The 21,803-nt window shown below is 39.9% G+C and overlaps 1 protein-coding gene across 5 annotated transcripts in view; it reads left to right on the top strand.

The window, feature by feature from the left end:
- PDE8B (phosphodiesterase 8B) overlaps positions 1-20,803 on the top strand; it is an 86,595-nt gene extending 65,792 nt beyond the window's left edge. For 3 of the 5 annotated variants that reach the window (XM_063180128.1, XM_063180125.1, XM_063180129.1), the window contains exons 11-22: positions 4,031-4,082; positions 6,915-7,007; positions 7,869-7,945; positions 9,131-9,295; positions 10,050-10,095; positions 10,500-10,635; positions 11,834-12,032; positions 12,958-13,175; positions 14,122-14,257; positions 16,403-16,570; positions 18,098-18,227; positions 18,769-20,803. In XM_063180128.1, the coding sequence (XP_063036198.1) occupies positions 4,031-4,082; positions 6,915-7,007; positions 7,869-7,945; positions 9,131-9,295; positions 10,050-10,095; positions 10,500-10,635; positions 11,834-12,032; positions 12,958-13,175; positions 14,122-14,257; positions 16,403-16,570; positions 18,098-18,227; positions 18,769-18,884 (1,536 nt within the window). In that variant the 3' untranslated portion in view covers positions 18,885-20,803. The remainder of the gene's footprint in view (positions 1-4,030; positions 4,083-6,914; positions 7,008-7,868; positions 7,946-9,130; positions 9,296-10,049; positions 10,096-10,499; positions 10,636-11,833; positions 12,033-12,957; positions 13,176-14,121; positions 14,258-16,402; positions 16,571-18,097; positions 18,228-18,768) is intronic. The other 2 variants (XM_063180126.1, XM_063180127.1) reach the window with 2 other exon arrangements.
- The last annotated feature ends 1,000 nt before the right edge of the window (positions 20,804-21,803 follow it).

Below are 21,803 nucleotides of genomic sequence, written 5' to 3'. Positions count from 1 at the left end.
CAGGGCTCTCCACTGTAGAGTCAAGGGCGTGCACAGAAGCATCAAATGCTTTGCACAGGTCCACTTAGATGACATTCCCTTATCCACCCAAGGTAGGAGGCCACCAAATATGTCAGGCATGATTTGCCCTTAGTGAAGCTGTGCTTGTTGTCAGCAATTATCTTCTTATTTTCCATATGCCTTAGCATAGTTTCCAGGGGAATCTGCTCCATGGATTGCAGGGCACAGAGGTGAGACTGGCCTGTCATTCCCTTGGTTTTCCTTTTTCTTTTCTAATCTTTAGAAATGACAGTTAAGTAAATTTCCCCATTTCCTGGAAACTTCACTGGACTGTAATGAATTCTGAAATCTGATTGACAGCCACTTAGCCACTTCCTCCACCAAGTCCTTCAGGACTTAGAAATGCTGATCAGGTCCTGTGATCTCATGCACTTTCAAGTTCCTTGGATGTTCCCAAACCTGATCTTCTCCTACACTGGGTGGTTTTCATTTCCCCAGTCCCTGCCTTTACCTCCTGTGACTAGGGAAACGCATGTAGCTGGAACACTTGCCAGTGAAGACCAAGGCAAAAGAGTCAGAGAGTACCTCAGCCTTCCGTGTGTCCCAGGTAACCACATCTCCTGTTTCCTTCCAGAGAGGAACCACATTTTCCCTAACCTTTTTTAATTCACCAAGGTACCTATAGAAGCTTTTCTTGCTGTCATTTATGTCCCTGGCCAGATTTAATTCTATCAGGCCTTAGCTTTCCTAACATGATCCCTGGCTTGTCAGACATTCTCTGTATTATTCCCAGGCTACCAGTCCTTGTTTCCACTCTCTGTAGGCATCCTTCTTTTGTTTGAGTTTGTCAGCAAGTTCTTTGTTCATCCACACAGGCTTTCTGGCATTTTTCTGACTTCTCTTTGTTGTGAAGCATCATTCCTGAACTTGGAAGAGGTGATCCTTGAATATTAACCAGGTTTCTTGGGCCCATCTTCCCTCCAGGGCCTTATTCCATGGCACTCTACCAAGCAGGTTCCTGAAGAGGCCTAAGTCTGTTCTCCTGAGGTCCATGGTAGTGAGTTTACTGTGTGCCCTCATCAATGCCCTGAGGAGGATCTTGTACTCCTTCATGATTGCTGCAGCCCATGCTGCCCTTGAACTTCACGTGCCCCATAAGCCTCTCCTTATTAATGAGAAAAAGGGAAATTAGGAAACAAGGACTTGTGTCCACAGCAACATTCATATTCTCCTGTACTGCTGGAAAGTATAATCCGTTCCTGTCTTTTTAATACTGGTTCATGAGAAGCTAATAAATTAAGCACTATAGACCTGGGAAGATTTACACATTTGGTGATCCCAGGGAATATGGCCTTCAAAAGGTTCTCCACAGATACAGAGGTCCGCCACAAAGGTTAAAGACTGCAGCCTAACAGAAAGTTTGGTCTGTGGAGATTTTACATCCCTTGGGGAAAAAATAAGGTGTGTTTGATAGAACTATGCAATTGTTGTTTCACTTCTGTCACAGAAATATCTCATGCCTGTAGGAGATCCTGGACAATGCAGTTTTCCTAATATCCATGCTTTAATACTTGCAGAAGTAGAACTTTTCTTTAGACTAAAAAAAGAGGGTTCCTTTTCAAGCTACAGATAAATTTTTATGGAAGGATAAAAGGAAATAAAATTAAATATTTACTTAAGTTGCAGAGCAGTAAAAGTTGTCATAATTCAAATTTTGATGTCAAATGTCTAATGTTGCACTAAATCAATATAATTTTAAACATCTTGATCTCAGCATTCAGACGGTATATGTTGACTTCAAAACATCCTTACATCATTACACCATTACACATTTCCACCTTAAAAAAAGTATGTGTTTTTTGCCAGTACCAACATCCTCTGTAATGGATATCAGAGACCACTGGAACCTTCATGTATTTCCATGCCAGATTTATCACATAGAAAAACCCAGCATGTTAAATTTATGCATGGAAAAAAAAATACCTAAAAGAGCATTAAGCATTCTTACAGTGAAGATTTACGAATGAGGATTGAGTTTCATCTGACTATTCCCGTGTGCTGAGCCTAGGTAATTATTAATGCTGCCATTGTCAATTTGAGACCTGGCAGGATAGGTTCCAGTGTTTTCACATTCATAAATTTACAAGAGAGGTGTTGTTTCTTTCAAGAACATATTGACCCAAGATTAACTGTGTAGCTGCCCTCATAACTTACCTTACATGGCTCTTTCAGGACATGCCTGCAGAAGGGGAAGAGAAGTATTCAGAACAGAAATGTGGTTTATTTTTTTAGTAAAGCACTTGGAGGACTGTGACTATGTTTCTGCCGGTTGTGCAGTAGAAAGAGATATATCCATTGGCTTTGAAAGAAGCCCCAGTGAGGCCAGAACAAGCAGTTCAGATGCCTTTTGTCACTGTACCATATTTGATGAGATTTCCTTAACCTTGCTCTGTTTGGATGAGATTATTTCTCTGAGAGTTTCTACATGGTTACAAGAGAGGTGTTGAAGCTTTTAAAATTTTTTTGGATGAAGAGTCAGTTCTTACACTCCCCTGAACAAGAATTATATGGAGCAATGGCAAAGGGTTTCCTTTTCTTATTTTTTTTTTAATTTGTTACAAAAAGCCATGCCTGAATTTTGAAAGAAGAAAATTTCCATTTTCTTCTCTTCTCCTTTCACTGTCTGTCTCTCCCCCTCATAGCAGAAAGGAAGAAACGAAAGGTGTGCAAGAATGGCAGAATGACAGAAAAGAGAATTTGTATCACTCTTTTCCTTTCTTTCCTGAATAATCCCCGTGAGGACCCTGCAGCATGCACAGTCACAAACTGATACAGACCAGTAAGAGCACACAAGCACAACCTTGTCATACTCTCCTTTTAACTGACAGGTTGCAGCCATGGACTTCATGCTTCCATGTAATCTAGTGCTTTGCTACAGGCAGGTGATGGATTTGGTCAGAGCAACCAGTCACCATATGACAGTAATGGACTCCTAAATATTATGTGTACTGAATAATTTATAATTACAGTGTCAAGCACTGACAATTATTCATCTGAAGTAAGAGGGTATGTGTATCTTCTCTAGTGACTGCAGTAAAAAAGTAAGCATTATTCCTAGTAAGCATTATTTCTAGTCTTTCTCTGTGACTCCGTTAGCTATACTTATATACATCATACACCAATTTTCAAGAAATAACTTGAGGAACTGCCATTTCTGGTCAGCTTTCCTGTCAACAGCAAAATCTTCTAATCACACAACAAAGGAGAGTGGTGAGGTGATTAGCAGGTATTAAACTGTCATGAACTGGACAGTACTTTTGTCTTTGAGAAGAATGAAAAAGCAGAGGAACATTTAATCTGTGTTACTGCAGACTAAGCAATAGCTGTAAATTTTAATATATGGAAATATCCTATCTAAATTCTAAGAAAGCTTGAAATACCTACTATTGGAGTTGCCTAAAATGTTTCAGAAGAACAAAGAATTAAGATTCCATGCCTAATTATTAATTCATGAGAATGATTTAAAACTACTTGAAAATAAAGGTCTGATGAATGACAACTACCTCTACCCCTTATTTCCTGGAGAATAGTTTTTAAAACTGAGTTTTTTGAAGTCCAGTTTATCAGTTATCCATGAAAGGATGCATTCAAAATTAGCTTCAATAGTTCTAAGAAAAATATTTTTAAAGGACAAAAAATAGTGTTGTAGGTTTTATTTTATTCTTTCAGGTTCATATGCAACTTGCACTTAAAACAGTACCTAAATGAGTATCAGTTCTCTTGTAAACACAGGCATTAAACGGGAATTCAGTACATAAAAGCACTTGTATCTATGATTTTCTGCATGGCCTATCTGTTTGCTTTCATATTATTCCTCTACATCTAATTACACCTGAAGAAGAGTCTTAGCCAAACAATTTTTTTTAGATAGCTGAATGGAAAATACTGAATATGGACAGTGTTGAATGCAGCCTGTTTAAAGTTTTTTGTATTCTTTTTTCTTAAATATATATTTTATTCTTATCTCCAGCTCTACAAGAGTCACCGTGAGGATAAGCACACAGGAGACAATTCTCAGTCAGGTTAGAATATTACCCTTTACCTCTACATTCCTCTGTGCTGGGGGCTGTGTCGGGGTTCTCTGCTAGAATGAATTGTTGTGTCTTCCCCCCGTCCGGTCAGTGGTCAGAGCTGATGGCCAAGGACAGATGCCAGCTGCCTCTGATACCACACCATGAATTGGACTTGTAATCATCAATAATTGAGTCTCCTGTGCAGACCTCTTGCTGTGCATTTGAAGTTCACTGTTTGTTCTTGTGGCTGGCGTACCTTGGCACCTCTTTGTGTTTGAAATGTGGAATGTGCTGATTTGTGCCAGCGCACCTGCCACAGTGTGTCCAAGTTTAGGGCCTGTCAGCAGGCCATTGGCTTGGCCCCAGCACAGGCTAAGATGGTTGTCTCTGAGGTGTCCAGGCCTGAGCAGCTCAGTTCCAGTCAGCACAGAGTTGCTGCAGCATGCCTGAAACCCTTGTCTAGTGTCTTAGGTAGGTTTACTTACTCACAGACAGCACATTCCAGCACTTCTTGAGTTTTGCAGAGAGGTTTTGACTAGAAGTGTGGAGCATGAGGGAATAATTCCTTCCTCCAATGCTATGTAGGGTTTGGAATACCCCTTTTCCCTGAAGAAGGAGGTACTTAAGGCCACTTTTAAGCTTGTGACTCTAGTGGTCTCAGCCAGCCTGATGTCTTATAATCATGAGTGAAAAGATTCTCATGCCTTGATACCTTCTGGCACCTGAAGCCTTTCCTGCTATGAAAGGTGAGACAACGTTGCTGTGCAATTTCAGGCAGCTTCTGGTTTTCACATGGGAGGAGGATATAACATATTAAGAGCATGGGACGTGACTGCTTGACATCCCCTGCTCTCTTAAGAAGCCTAAGAATACATAGAAACATCTGAGAGCTTTGTGATGCCAAATAGCAATGGGCAGGGGGAAGAAGAGACAATATGAAATTGGATGTCCTCATTCCCATCGCTGCTGCCAGAACTGATCCACAGTATGTTAAACCATTTGCTTCTGAATCCCTGTAACAAAAGCAGATTTTCTTCTAGCTGTTTCTGTCCTGCAAACAGGAAGATGAGGAAGCCCATAAATTAAGCAGGACAGTTGTTACTAACACATTTATATTAGCTTGCTAATGTTTTAAGTTTGCTCATTCTTGTGACAGGTTTCAGCAAGCCTGGGAAGCCCCATGGTATGACACCACATTGATGACAACATTGCAGTGAAAGTAGGCAGTCTCAGAGCATGTGATGTAGGTTATTCTTCCCTGCAGTCCATGGCTGTGCTCCAAGTATAACTTTTCAGAGCCATGGGCATATACCAATATGTGACGAGCATAGAAGAGTAATCCATGTGTATCATGCTGTTTGCAGTGGTGTGAGATTTGTAACAACCTGGATGATAAGATTTTCTCCTCACCAGGTAAAGAAAAGAATTTACGTAGGCATTTAAATATTTACAGATGAAACCACAGTATGGCAGAGAGTAGCTTTTATGCACCTGTGACTCTTTGGGTGGCACTAGGAAAGTATTTGACTTGCTAGTTGGTATTTAACACAAGGAGAGTTGTTTTGTCAGCTGTAGCCACTCAGAGCTATGTTTATGTGTAAATGCTTGCTCCCACTGAAGTGCCCTTATGATAAATCATCCAAATGTTAGTGAAAGAATAAATAAAATTATTTAACATGCATTAGCTATGCCCTGCTCTTAGGTGTCAACAGAGGAAAATGCTTTCAATTTCTCCAGTTCAGACTACAACAAAGAAGACCCAAACTGTCTGTGGTAGAAAAAGAGAATTAAGACGGAAACTATTTCAGTAATTTTTAGGATGGCTGAATTTTTAATTCTGGAGAATTGTATGTTAACATTTCATTTTGCTAAAGAGAGGCTGCATACATCCTGTCTTGTGACATTATAATGAACATTCATCTTTATGTTAAGAATATCAAAATCATACTTTTGACTCTTCAAATGCTTTTATCAGCTTTTGAAAACCTGCTAGGGTCTCTGATCCTTGAGTGGCATTTTAGATACCTTGAGAATAGGTAGTATCACCACTTTCCACTCTTGGAAACAGCATAGTTGCTGTTTTAAAACATAAGGGAGAGTGCAGACTTTAATGTATTGAAGAAAAATGAAATTTTACCAGATTTTTTTTTTTAACTCCTTCCTGTCATTTCGTCCAGCTTTTGAATTTGACTGGATGTGATAATTTCTCTGGCTTTAGCAAACAGTCATTTCAAGAATAAGTTTATTGCATAACTAGTATTCAGAAGAACTAAATGAATTGTTTAAGAATTTTCAGCACGTTAGATTTTCCTTAAACACAGGGTATAAATATTTATTGCAAATAAAAGCAAAAGCTGTCAGAGTCTGAACCATGCTTTGGCTTTAAGAGTGTAGAGTAAGATGAGACTCTTCTCAATTGGCTAAAGTTTTAGGCAGTTAAACTCAGGCTTGTTCGGTGGTCAGAGTAGAGCAAAAAGAACTCACACAAGAGGTTCAGCCCACCTGCCTGAGACATCTCTCCTGAAGCAGGATCTCTGAAAACCTTACATGGTAGCAGCCTGCAAGACTGCTGCTTTTAGAGAGCTAAAGTTAGGTGAAGCAAGACTCCTGTTCCATAAGGCATCTTGACTTTCTTGCAAAAGACCCTTCCAGGTGACTTGAGACAAGTTGACTTAAATTGATAGACACCAAGTTCCTTGTTCTGATGTGCAGAAATTGCAGTATTTCCCCCAGTTGTGTGATATTGTTAAGGTCACTTAATTAAATTTCCAAAATTTTAGATGGATATTTTGTAGAGGCTTTACTTGATACATTTTTAAAGCTTTTGTTTTGTACTTACAGAATCTGGTTCTTACAAGTGCAAGAACAGAAGGAAAGATTCAGTTGATGTTAAGTCAATAACATCTCAAAGTAGTGATGGTAAGGAAGCAAACGGTATGTACAATACTGTAAATATACACAAATATATATTTATAAATAAATAAAGAACAGACTTGGCTTGGGCTGTAAAACTGCAGAACAAAAAAATAACCAGACAGATTCACTGCTGCTTAAACAGAGATTACTTCATTTTTTATAACTGCTGTAAAATTTCATTCTGATTTGCAAAGCAGTGTCCCAGCATAAGTACCAGCGTTGCTATACAGCGCATGACAGTGCTGAATGCCTTCACAGGGAGGAGGAATGACTGTGCCAAGGGACAGAAGCAGTTTACTAAGAGTGTGGTGAAGCATTAATGCCACCTCTCTTAGAAAACTGCAGCTTGTGCTCCTAAACACATATTACGGTTTATTCATGTTTAACATGAAGGAGCCTATTGCTGCTGGTTACTTGAGAGCAGTACTTCTGACCCCAGTTGTGACTGCTTACTGGGGTGGAACAATGGTGGCAGAGATTTCTTTCTGCCTGTGTGTAGCGAGAGAAGCACTGCTTGCGGGGAGGAGGAAAGGTTTTCATTAGAGCAACCGTACCACCAAGATGAGGGACACACACAGACTTAAAGGAGAAGCCATGTCTGTGAGAGATCCATTGCATCAAAGGGCATGAAGTGTAAGTACAACTCCTTTCTGAAGTGAAGGATGGATGGAAAATCTGACAGCAAAAATAAGGGGTGGCTGCCAAGGAGGCAGACAACAGTACAAGAAATGAAACTATGTGGTACATTGAAAGAACTTGCCGGAGGAAAAACACAGGAGAAATGGAACACGAGGCTGTATTTCATTGTGCTATGCCCTGGCCTTCTGCACTCTTCAGATGCTGTCATCTGATTCACACTCTATGGCTCTTTAATGGCAGCTCCAAGTTTACAGACCCGACGCTACTCCTCAATGGCACGGATTCATTCTATGACAATAGAAGCTCCTATCACAAAGGTGAGTCCTGAGCACTGACTTTTCCACAAACTCCAGAGTTTCGAGTTGCACTCATAGGGAAGTATGTAGTTTCTGGACAGACAGAGGCTTCCTGCACTTTGTATTTAACAGAGTGATATAAGTAATTTGTTTTTGTTGGCACTTTCTACATCTCATCATGGCATTCCAAATGCTAGTCATAAGGAAGTATATTAAGGAGAGGAGAAGAGTGCCCTGCTACATGCATGGCTTCTGGCAGGAAGGGGACACTGCTCTCTTGGGTCATGTGTGAGTAGGAGGATGTTCTTCCAGTCTCACCTTTGCTCTCATTATTGATATTTATAAGATACCCTGCAGAAGAGGGAGCATCTGCACCATCTTATGTCTCCCCCAATTTCTGCAGCCTTTCTTCACTCTGCCACACAAATTCTGCTGTCACAAAACAGCTGCACAGTCACTTGTAACACACCAGGGTGTCAGGTATCTTCCACTTTCAAATAATTTTTTCCTCTCTCCCTATCTTTTCTTGCTATCATCAAGCTCTCACTTCCCAGCACCACTGTGACTGTAAGAGCAGCTGGCTCCTTTACTTTTCCTTATCCTCAATCATACCCGCAGGGAGGCTTGTAGTGGCTGTGCAGCAGCCTCTGGCTCCTGGAGAAGACAGCAGTGGGACTTTCTTCCCATCATTCTTGGCAGAGCCAGGAGCAGTCACTGCTGCATTTCCAGATTGTGGCTGAGGAAAAGTGTGGGTTTCAAAGAGCCATCCCCTTCTCCTACAGTCCAGTACCTTCTGCTCTCTGCCCTTGACTTCTACAAGGAGAATATCGTGGTATAATATCAGCATATCTGAGCCACATCCAAGAGTTTGTTTGTTTGGATTTTCCTTCAGGGATTGAAATATTTGTTTCAGAGCAGACCTGGATATGCTGAAGTACTGGGACATTGCTGATTTTTGGTACACTCACTGGCAACTATTTCACACCGTTCTACTTCCACTTCCCAGGAGTTTGTCAGTTAAAAATAGCAGACGGATACCAGGAAATCTGAGCACAAATTTACATTTTTAGAGTTGTACTTCAAGGGTTGTGGAGACTTACATTGAATTTGATGAGAATTAGCATAATCGAGAAAAGTATAAAAATTTTGTAATAAGAAAAAGGTGCCATTCACTTTTCTTTGCCTGCCTCCTTAATCTGCCTTCAGGTCATTAACATAATTAACGCTGCCCAGGAAAACAGCCCGATCACAGTAGCAGAGGCATTGGACAGAGTTCTGGAAATCCTGCGAACAACAGAACTTTATTCCCCTCAGTTAGGTACCAAAGATGAAGATCCTCACACAAGTGATCTTGTTGGAGGTCTGATGAATGTGAGTAAAATTAGTAAAGACAAAACTGCTCGACCAGTGTCCTAGATCACAATTCACTGCTTTGCTCTGCTAAAATTTCCCAAGCAATGGGAAGGGGGCTTGTAATTCATCACCATTTCAGTTAAGCATTTTGGCCTCTTTACTAGCAGTACTGCAGGATGTAGTAACCTATGGCCACATTTCAGTCCACTGTGCACATTCATCCTCAGATAACAGTGAACAGACTTGCCACCAGAAACTATATCCAGTCTCTCAGAAGATACTGAAGGAGATACTTCATAGAAACTCTAGAAGCTTATATGGGATTAGAGAGATTGATCTATAGTTAGTCCAGTGTATCAGTGAGGTTGTTTAATCAAGCTCTAATTTTGGTCCTGCAACAGCTGCAAGAGGCAAACTGTCAAAATTTTGTCATGGATTTACTCATTTTTAATAGACACTGAGCTAATCCCCACCAAAATAATATAAAGAAAATGAAAAATAAATTATAATCGCCAATTTGAATGATGGAGGTGCCAATGAGAGGGTCAAGGTGGGCAATACACTGTGTATTTAATATCTTTTCTGGAGATCTCATACCAGTGTTCCAGGGATCCTTTCATGTTTGTTTTGAAAGACCCGAAAACCAGGATGATGCTATAGTGCTGCAATAAGAGCATTGCTTTTAGTACCCAGGAATAGTACCTAAAATGCATGTAGTGTTTTTGAAACTAGTGATACAAAAAAACTAAGATAAACTTGCTTTCTTTTCCAGGATGGTTTGAGAAGACTGTCAGGAAATGAGTATGTGTTTTCTAAGAGTAAGCTACCATTTTAAACTTCCCTTTGCACGTGTGACTTCTTTTGTTAGTACCACTAACATACAGCTTCAGGCTAATTTGCAGTGGAATATATGTCTGTGGAAATGGCTGTCTAAATGACTGCAGCAGAAGTGCCAGGTTGCCTCAAATTTGGTGTTGAAACGGGCTCAAACAATTAAAACAAATTGTCACTCAAAGAAATGTTCACTGATCTTTTTGGTTTATGTTCAAATGCTCTGTAATAAACCTTTCTATTATAGGCATTTACAGACTTTTTCATGTAAGGAAAAAAGTTGTTTTTCTTGAAAAAGAATTGCTTTCTAAATGGAATTCTGAGGAGGGGCTGTGGTAGTGTAGAGGGAATAACCCAGAAATGTGTTAATTCCCAAATTCCATTTCTACAGATATGAACCTGAGCCATACTCACCTTCCAGTGCCAAACACCATCAATGATGTTCCACCCTGTATTGCACAGCTCCTAGATAACGAGGAAAGTTGGGACTTCAATATTTTTGAGTTGGAGGCTGTTACAAATAAAAGGTATTGGACTCCTTTCCCTGGGTGCCCAGAGAAATTTTGTTGAGGAGCTGTAGCTCTGGAAAAACTGCAGCGAGACACAGCAAATCTGTGAGAGCTGTCTTGCTTGACACAGATCCACTCTGTCCCAGCGACACTGTTCAATGCAGTCTGATGTTGCCACATGCTGGATGCCCTCCAGATGGCCCTTTTTCTTGCTCATGCGCAAATGGTCCTGCTGGAAAAGCAAACCTCTCCCCTTCCTCACCTAAATCATCCCACAATTTGGGAAGATCTAAGGCAACTGCAGCTTTTGATTATAGGGATAAAAAAATGGGATGGAGGATAAACCAGTGATAGGATCAACAGACTGGGTTTTTAAAGCTTATAATGAAAACAGACGTCAGTAGTTTTGAGGTCATGCAGACCGCAAAAATAAGCACGTCACTCAGACAGAAAAGTTGCTTTCATTCCAAGATGCAAAGAATCAAACAGACTACCCGTTCTTATGTACTCTCTTTGCATAAAATAGCCATTTTAAAAATTTGCATTTGCCTGGTTTTAATCTGCAGATGTTCGGGTTGGTTATGCCTTTCTCCACTCACAGGCTCTGTAAGACATCTTGCAGGAGGGAAGAATGTAACTGATGGATAGGACTCTCTCACAGGCAACACAAAGTAAAAGACAACCCACAGTGGATTTGGTTTTAAGAATCAAAAAGATTAGAGGTTGTACTCTGTTTACTGTTTCACGCTTGGAATTCCCAGCATTGTACACACACACCCACACCCACAGAGCACTTTACAATTGAAATTTGACCTTTTTTTTGGCTTAGGACTTCTTAGCCTTTGGCATGTGCTCATGTCATGCTCAGTCTGCTTTTTCTCCTCAGGAAAAAAAAATGGAATTTTGTTTGATTGACAGATACTAAACACACACAAAAAAAGGGTTTTAAGATGTTTTCTCTGAAGCCACAGGAATTCTTGAAACTGATGGAATTGTAAAATTTCTACAAAACATTAAAATGACGTCTGAAAGGATGATAGATGCAATCACTTGTAACCTTGGCCCAGCTTTTTAGAGGTGATAGATATGCAACTTAAAAACTCAAACTTTACCCCCCCCCTTTTAAAAGTCTTGGTTTCTTTGTTCAATGTATCACTTTCAGAACATCACAAGTTCCTATTTTACAGCAGTGCTTTTTTCTTCTATTGTTTTTCAGGCCATTAGTGTATTTGGGCTTAAAAGTTTTTGCCCGGTTTGGGGTCTCTGAGTTTTTAAACTGTTCGGAAGCAACACTGCGGGCATGGCTGCAGGTCATTGAAGCCAACTACCATTCCTCCAACTCATACCACAACTCCACACATGCGGCAGATGTCCTGCATGCTACTGCCTTCTTTCTCGGGAAGGAGAGAGTTAAGGTAGAACCATCACCTAGGAGTTCTTTGGGTTAGGATTTCAGTGTGTTTGCCATTTTATGTGTGTCATCCAGAAGTCAGATGTTTAAATAAATGTCCTTGATGTCTTCCTGTGATGCAAGCAGGCCCACACAGTTTCTCTAAAGTCTGTTTATACAAATTTACATTTTAAGTAGCAATGATGGAGGTGGGGAGGGAACCTGGCTCTTTTCTGTCTCATGTTAACTGGCTGTAGGTAACAGTTCTTAATAAAGCTTCGCAAAAGCTTTGCAAAAGCTTTGGAGAGGGAGGTGTGAGTTATTCTTCCTGGTCCTCAGCTACGGGACATGTGAGAAAGATTCAAAGCTGTGCCAAGGGAGGTTCAGAGTAGACATCAGGAAACATTTATTTCACTAAGTGGTTAAATGCTGAAACAGGCTTCGCAGAGAGGTGGCTGATGCCCCGCACCTGTCAATGCTTAAGCAGCATTTGGACAATGGCCATAATAACATGAGTTAACTTTTGTTCAGTCCTGAAGTGGTCAGGCAGCTGGCCAATGATCATGTAGGTTACTTCCAAGTGAAACAGTCTACCCTATCCTGTGCTAAAACATAAGGTGTGTGAAGCAGAGTCAATAAAGATACATTCAGGCAAGCATACAAAGTGGAAGGAAACCACTAGGTCATCTATCCATTGAAGAATTCTATGTGAAGATATTGCTCAGGTGACAGCAGTGTAAAAAGCTTCATTAAAGAAAGCATATGTGGATAAGGGTAGGAGCAGAAATTTTGTGGGAGGTAATCTGTGGGCACAGTGAATGGAAAATGACTGCAAGGAGGTAGCTTGCCTGCTTAAGTTTACATTTGTGTAATTGTGGGTACCTGGAAGTTATCAGAAAATATTTATTGTCATTTTTGTGCCACATTGTAATTTTTCTCTCTTCCTATAGGGAAGTCTGGACCATCTAGATGAGGTAGCTGCATTAATAGCTGCCACCATTCATGATGTAGACCATCCTGGACGGACCAACTCTTTCCTGTGCAATGCAGGCAGTGAATTAGCTGTCCTTTACAATGACACAGCTGTATTAGAGAGTCATCACACAGCACTGGCGTTTCAGCTTACAACAAAAGACAGCAAATACAACATTTTCAAGAATATTGATAGGTGTGTCTGCTGGACAAGGACAGTGTCCATGTGTGGACTGCTTATTTGGCAGCTTGGGGCAAATTGAGACTCTACCTTCTAAACAGGAATGCATAGTTTAAATACAGATAATAAAATCTAACCTCTTCTGGAATCCTATATAGACATGATTTATAAAAAGGTTTTCATCTCCCCCTCACCAGCTCTGTCTTCCAACTTGTAATTATTGGAAGCTTAGAGAGATGTTTAATAATCTTATATGAATTCCATTAACTTGGTCGAGTTAACAGCCTCAAGGCTGCATCTTTGCTCACTGCCTTTTCATTGAAGGAGCCTGGGCACTACTTTTTTGGTATATGTTTTACACAACAGCATCTGGATGCTGCATGTTATGTCTGCACAAGGTCCTATGCATCTCAGCACTACTGCATTCATGTGGAATTGAAAGGGTGGTAGCAGAGGACATGAAACTCTGGGAGAGCTGGAAGCTCCCTGTGGTTGGCTGGGCATGCAAGTAGCACAGGTGTTCCCACTGCATGACTCCAGCTTTTGTAGGGTCAAGGTGAGAGAGAAAGAGCTCTGAAAGGGAAAGAGCCTGACCCCAAAGAGATAATTAAAAAACCTGAGATTTGTATTCCAAGCTAACACTAACATACAGCGGAACATACGTGGACACATTGGTGCCATTCCTGGAGAAGTTATCTTAGTCTTACAACATTATGAAACTGAGATGTAAATTGTTGCTGATTTCTCAGGATTTTCATTAGGTAAAAATAACAGAGCAGGGGAGAACTTGGAGAGGCATGATCTTGTACATTCCTCCATCCTTAGACTGTTCCTAACTCTGAAGGTGCCAGCTGTGGCTGAGTCCCTGAGCAGTGTTTTGTAGCAACATGTGGGTAGGGATGAGGAAAGGGCAGAGTTCTGTCTGGCAAGCTCATGAGCAAGAACTCTTTTTCTTTCCTAGAAATCGCTACCGGACATTGCGACAGGCCATTATTGATATGGTTTTGGCAACAGAGATGACAAAGCACTTTGAGCATGTGAACAAATTTGTGAACAGTATCAACAAGCCTATGGCATCTGAGGAGACCAGCCCACATGTAAGTGCTTGCAGGACTTTATGCCTTCAGGCATTTCAGTGAGGTTCTTTCCAGACAACCTTAAGTATCATTTTCATTCACTTTGCATTAATTTGCATTATGGCAATGCCCAAATGACACAAATGGATTTGTGGCCTCACACAGCAGTGTGAAAAAATACGCTTTTTCTCTTTTCTGCTCTTAGTTCATTTAAACACTTCATTTTATAAGCCTTGTGTTAAAAGCTATCTTGTATTCAGGAAATATATGAGTGGATGTTATTTTACATGGAAAATTCTGTGCACGGAGCCAGGTTGGCACCTGTTCCTATGGTCCTGTCTCCAAACAGTGGGATTTGTCTGAGCCCAGGGTGGTAACTGAAGAACCTTCTCGACAGTTTTGTCTCTGTGTAATCTGCCCCGAGGAATAACTTCCTGAGACCTCGGCACTCACCAAGAGATGTCCAGGCCTTTTTGCATAACAGTTACAACTCTCATGCTCCACCAGGGTTTATTTAATAAGCCGTCTCTGAGTTTCCCATCTCCTCCTTACCTTCTCTTGCCCCCTCTCGAGGCTGAGCACCCAAGACCTGACCAGGTTCTCCAGGGCACCTGGAGAAAGAATATCTGAGGAAACTATCTGTTACCTGAGGAAAGACTGTCTTAATGCACCTTAGTGAATATAATGCTTTGTTGGAAACATGAAAAAAAAAATCAGACAAAACTGAAGGTCAGCAATGCTAAAACCAAACAGAAATATCTTCTGTTAGCTATCCAAAATAGGACTTTGTACTGTAGACTGTCGTGGGTACCATTTACAACTTTTAAGACAGTATCCTGTCATCTGAAATTACCTGCTTCTAGGGACTGCTGAGCTCCACTCTCCCACAATATGAGCTGGAAACCACAAGTGCTGCTGAACTTATCTCAAAATAAACGTGAAGGACAGAACCACTTGCGCCACAGACTTCTTCTTTTCCCTCAGTATTAGGTTGTGCTGTTCTTTACTGTTAGCCGTGGCTCTTTCTGGTTTTGGTCTTGAATAGCAGTTAAGGTACAGGGTTAACTTGACAGCTCTTTGTTGGGCTACCCATGCTGAAAAAGGATTAACTGCTAAACATAAAGTTAGAAGATTAATGCCTGAATTGTAAAAGTCACAGCAAAATAGTTCCCCACAAGCCACAAATATATTTAGTTGTGGTGGCAAAAAGTACTTACATTCAGTTTCTGACTCAATAGTTGAATTTAGCAGTGGAGGGAGGCCAGAATCCCACAAATATATTATTTTGAGAATAGCATTAATGCCATGTGAGCCGAGGTGGAAGCCTTTCATTACTCCATAATTTACCTGTGCCTTCTAAACTGCTCAAGATCCAGAATATGATGCCATAGCAGACTGGGAACAATACCTTATCGCCACCACCTGGTCTCCAGTTCTAACAAGCAGAGAATTTCTGCAGTCAATCTGCTGCTCCTGTGATTTCCTACTGTTAATCTCATAGATTATGTAATATTTCACCCTCACCAGGAACTGAGATCAAAGATTATTCCAGGTTGAAGTTCAAAATCTGAGACAAAGAAAGCCATTCCACTTGGAAACATTCTGGAACTGAATGTCAGAGACCTGCTTTTCTGTCTGTAAAAGAAATAGTTGTGCCAGTCAATTCAGCCCCATGTCTGCCTCAGTTTTCTCATTTAGGAATAAAAATCTAACTCCAGAAACTCTAAGTGAAGCAGTCCCCTACCATCACCATCCCTACATTTAAACATTCAGAAGTGAGGATTGTTTGTGAGCTTACAGTGGGTGAATGCATCCCCTCTCATGAGATGCATCCTCCATCAAGGGATTCATCCCCAAGAGGACCAGGCTGGGATGCAGAGAAGGTAACACCCTACCTGATAAAGAGCCTGTGGCACTTTTTTTCCGAACTTTGATACTAATTTTGAGAATGACCACAACTGTAATATGTATTTGGATTAACATTACTTACTTAGCAAGGCACCAGTTCTCAGACATCACCTTCTTCTCCGTGTTCTTGGTGCTCTGCATGAAACTGTAAGGCAGTAGACTGGGTGCCTGCTTAGTGCCTAAGTCTGGTAGAATTGATAATGACGCCCTCGGTCCTGCTAGCAGGGGATGGCCCCTGTAACCAACTCTCCTTTACAGAATGATGGCAACAACACTGAATGCACAACCAACATAAAGAATTTTCCAGACAACCAGACACTGATCAAGCGCATGATGATTAAATGTGCAGATGTAGCAAATCCATGTCGCCCCCTAGAGCTATGTATTGAATGGGCAGGTAGGATTTCAGAGGAGTACTTTGCACAGGTATGTATATTTTTATGACTTAACTATTACATTATATAAAGAAGTGCACATTGGCTGATCTGCTGTTCCACATAGGGTCTGCCTATAGTGTCACCACAGAGTCCAGATATATGTTTTTTGTTTTCAGTCTGAACTGGCCCCTCAGTTTCATCCAGAAGAATTCACTCCAAGCAGTTAGCTAGTTTGCTTATCATGAAGCTTGTTGTCCAGACGGGTGGAAAGGAGGTTTTACACTTTCATGATCTGACCAAAATGATTTGATTAGTCCTACTCAAGTCAACTGGCTGAAATTCAATATGGTCAGCACTCTAGCTTCCTGTTCCAATACCTTCCCTCAGATCAATGCCTCAGCTGAACTACTGGGATTGCCCTTTCTTTTCTAAGATGGAACCTCAACTACTATCACAGTAGGCAGAAAAGTAGTGAAGGCATGTGGGCAGTGTAAATACTTACCACATGGGATGTGTTCAGACAGTACTGGAAGCTCAGCTTTCCTTCTTCACATTCAGTTTTTCTGCCAGAAATGCAATCAGCTTCCTGAAACACTCTTTTACCTCTTTAATTAACAACTGATAAAATCTTAGCTTTTATTTCCCAGTAATGGTGTGGAAATAACAGCTATGAATGGAGAGAAAGAAAAGTGGGCATGCCTACCCTTCATATTCACACATGATAGTTACTCCTGAAAGAGAATTGTAGCTACTATCTGAAAAATTGTATCTACTATCACTATTTCATTTTAATCATAGTGAATAAATTTTGCCATGTCCTAAGAAAAATCAAAGATCACTTACGTTGTATCTCCCTAGCAGTCAAGGTATCATAAATGAGCTTTAAATTGCCCAAATTAAACACTAGCCTGCTTGCAGCAATGTGAGATTCAGAGAGTTGTTCTCCTGTTTATTCACCTCTGCTAATTTTGGAGACTGTTCTGCTGCCAATTACTGTTTTAAATGTTGCCTGTGCTACTTAAAAGGGGATGTGTTTCCAAATTACATTCTAAGAAACTGTTGAGGTGATTTTCTTGCAGCACAGTGGGTGCAAGAAAACCAGGCCTCTTCCAGTTGGGGACAGAGTTAAAGGGCTTGCCTATACTTTCATTCACCTGATAACCTGATACAAGCAGAGGAAGTAGCACCAGCAACAATCTCTTCTTACTTAAAAGACAAATGGTTTGTAACACCCACTACAGATGTGGAAAAATGAGGGATCGAACCTGTTCTCTGCTAAAGGACTCCACAGCGCCGTTTTCCATATTTTTAGCTGGTGTACCCTAATCACCAGATTACAGCAGTTTGTCCTGTTGGAGCTAAGTGCAATCACAGGACTGCAGTAATGAAGAGTACTTGTGAAAGGGAAGAGATGTTGATTTCAGTTCCTGTTCCAGACAAAATAACACACATGAAACTAAGGTTCTAAGGCTTGTCTCAAATCTCCTATTGCAATTAATCTAATGCCTTGACCTCTGCTATTCCAGCACGGAAGTCAGCAAAGCTCTAGTTGCTAACTGGAGTTTTGTCTTCTTAGACTGATGAAGAGAAGAGACAGGGCCTGCCTGTTGTAATGCCAGTATTTGACAGAAACACCTGCAGCATCCCCAAGTCCCAGATTTCCTTCATTGATTATTTTATAACAGATATGTTCGATGCATGGGATGGTAAGTACTGATTTTTCTTCCTTCCTCTGACACAGAGATTCAGAGATTCCTACAGTCCAAAATTACTAATATCAAGGTGGCCTTGCATCCACTTTTTTCAGAGACTGTACCCATATATAAGCAGTACAACACAAGATATTGTGCAATCATGACACTGAAGTCTGTTTCACTGCACACAATGAAGCTGTGCACTTACCAGGCAATCTGTGTAGAGAAGTAGCAATGGCTTATAACTAAGCTTTTTCTTTCATCTATGTGTTTTTTTCCTTTGGCACTGTATTTCTTCTGAGCTGCAGAATCTAAGACCACCACTGGCTGCATGTTAGCATAATTTAATGAAGTCACCATGCATTTGGAAAGGGATTTTCTTGAAAGAGAATCACACACACACACACACACACACACAAATCTTTCCCCTTTTAGTATTACTTAAAGGAATTGGAAGAACAAAAGAGAGTAGGAGAATGCCAATTTCAGATCAGGCTGGGCTGTTCTTCTGCTTTCTATAAACATGGTAAAACTCTTTTTCCTATTCTTTCAGCATTTGCACATCTGCCAGTTTTGATGCAACACTTGGCTAATAACTACAAACACTGGAAAACACTGGATGATTTGAAGTGCAAGAGTCTCCGGCTCCCATCAGAAAACAACAACTGATACTCAGTCAAGAAAACCAGACCTCTTGCTCTACCAGTTTCACTGTGAATCACTTACAGAAACTCTTGGCTACAAAGGGGATTAATGTTGCTTTTCCAGTGAAATTAAGACTGCATGACAAGAAGGAAATATTTTACTCATTTTTAAGCTCCTATTAATTCTACAGAAAAATGTTTTTAGAGGCTATATAAACCACAGATGACTAAGTGCTCTTCAGAAATAATATTTTGTGGCAGAAAATGTACTTCTAAAACTAGTTTCTAATACTGAATATGTACTTGTTGAATCTTGTAGTTGATACAACTGTATTCACTAACACTTTACACAACTGTTTTTCAGAGAGAGGGGTAATCTAGTCACCAAGAGAGTAAGAATAGCTAACAAATAAGGACAGAAACTTCCCACTTATTTAGCATAAATTTGTTCCAATTCTGTCAATGTTCTTCAGCTCTAGGAACCATACTTGTAAAGACACCATGCACAGCAAAACAAGTAAATTTTAATAAATTGGATACATAAAAAAACCCAAACATGACACCTTTTAAAACACCTTCTTATTACAGAGACTGTCTCACAGTACCACCTGTTCTTTCTTTTCTATATAAAATCTTGGTAGGAGTCAATGTTCTCTAAAATTGATCATATAATACAGGAAAGTAAGCATGCTCTGTCTAGGTAGTGCCATCCACATGGTTCTCTGCCATCTTGCAGATGTTATCACAAAAGTTTTCATCAAATTTTACACAAAAAACTATTGTGGCACTTGATCACCATACTTTTTTATAAAAATGGTGTTTGTAAACATGGTCATCAATTTATTAAACTGATCTAAATTTTATGTCAAGTTCATTTTTTGTGCTACTTCTAGGATGAACCTATCACTTTTTAAAAGAACTTTCCAGGCTATAATTTATAAAAACATTACAATTTGTACTGCTTTATCCTCCTAATAACATGCTCATTGGTTTTGTGATGTAAGAAATATGTATATCAGTTGGAAATCAAACATAGTTCTTCATTAGTTCCAAGATATGAAATTTATGCTAAGGCTTCCAAAGCCCAAATGTGTATTTTTGTACATCTCATTTTAATCACATGCAGAACATGAGTTTAAATTTTAGACTATTCTCAGACTATTTAGTAAATAAGTACTAGCAGAACTGCTGATTTTTAACACTGTGCACTCCAGGCTGCAAGCAAGACTGCTAAAGCTGTGGCTGCAGTTAAAGAAGCAGTCCACCTACCCTGTGCTGTATCAAAAATCAAACTGGGTAAAGGAAAAGGGGAAAAAAAGCAAACAGCATAGATTGCTATGGAAGAATAGTGACAATGCTGTTTACTGCAGGTAGCTTACATATGTGCCAACCTTTTTTGTATGTTTTGTACCAAGTTCTGAAACAAAAGGCAACATTCATAAAATGTATGTGCAGAAGAATGTATAGAGGCTATATTTTTGTTAGAATTGTAACAGATCCTTACTTTTGTCACAGCCAAGGCAGGTTGCTGTGTATCAAAATGCCGCATCGTGTATATTTGAAGAATGGTGTTTCTGGTGAAGCATGGTTATTCATTCTTTCCTGTTATTTATGGCAACATTCTTCAGTGGATTTTTATTCAGAGAAGTTGAACCTCTTTTTTAATACTGTATACTGTTTGCTTTTACCATTTCTTTATTTAGAACTAGTGCTCTTAGTGGTTGTACCTTAACTATTCTGAACATTCAGTGCAGCTTGCATCAGAAGAAAGAATTTCCCAAGATTTAAGCTTTGTTAATTTAATCTGTTAAATATAGCAACATTGTAAGACCATATCCATGTAAAACATTTAATTCATAATTTTTGTCACACTTCTGTCACACAGAACAAAATGTCAACAGTGGAAGGCATCAAAAAAAATAAAGTTCTACTTGTGAACCAGAACTGAGTCGAAGGCATTAATGCAGAATCAATATATTTGTTGCAGGATCTTGTGTTTCTTCCCACAGTCAGATAAAAGAAAAAAATTTTTAAAAAAAAGAAAAAAATTGGGTGGATATAGGTCCTCTTTAATAGCAAAACAAATCAGCACAGATTAATCATAATCTGCCAGTTGTGTCAGATCTCCTAGACTAGTCCAGTTTACTAACAGCTGCTTGTTTCATGCTGTTGTCAGTGCACAGATGTAAAAACAGCCACCTCACAGCTGTAAAAGTATTAAGAGGAGGTCAGATAAAGATATTTGCTTCCATGACGTGAACATATGGAATTCAGTGTTACTGCAAGGTGGAAAAATATTTAGGACATCAATTAGATGTAAAATTCTCATCAGGTCAGCATAATTCTGCTCACTGCATCTCCCAACAGCAAGTGACAAACTCTCATTTATTCTCTTGTTACACTCAAAGTTCATTTGTAAAACAAAGGACTGAGTACTTTTAAGTCAACCATCTTTAAAAGAAGAGACCCTTGGGAGATCTCCTGCCAATGGAGTGTATCTGAGAACAATGGCACTTTTGATAAATATAAATATTTACACCTGCATGTAGGACTATTTAAAGCTGAATTACATCCCTGTAAAATGCACAGCGAATTTTGTGAACTGTACAGTTGAAAAGGCCTGTTTCTCTACCCGGTATTCACTTAACAGCAGTCAAATAAAAAGGAAATAGCTGTTCTCATGCTAGAAGAAGACATTATAAAAATATGACCTTCCTTCTCTGTAGTTATAATTGATGGTAACAGGGACTCTCCAAAAAATCTGTTTCATAAGCCTTCACTGCAAAGGTGTCATAACAGTGTGTACACACAAGCACTATATACAACCAAATAGTTATTTTGCAATTAAAACAACAAAAAAGATCCAAAGGGACATTTTATCTCCCCAGCTTCTCCTGGGTAAGCCAAAAATCTGCTGAAGAAGACAAGCTGAAGCAATGTAAAC

The sequence above is a fragment of the Melospiza melodia genome, chromosome Z (assembly GCF_035770615.1).
Source record: "Melospiza melodia melodia isolate bMelMel2 chromosome Z, bMelMel2.pri, whole genome shotgun sequence".
Lineage (NCBI taxonomy): Eukaryota > Metazoa > Chordata > Aves > Passeriformes > Passerellidae > Melospiza > Melospiza melodia.
This window is presented reverse-complemented; position numbering and strand designations above follow the sequence as displayed.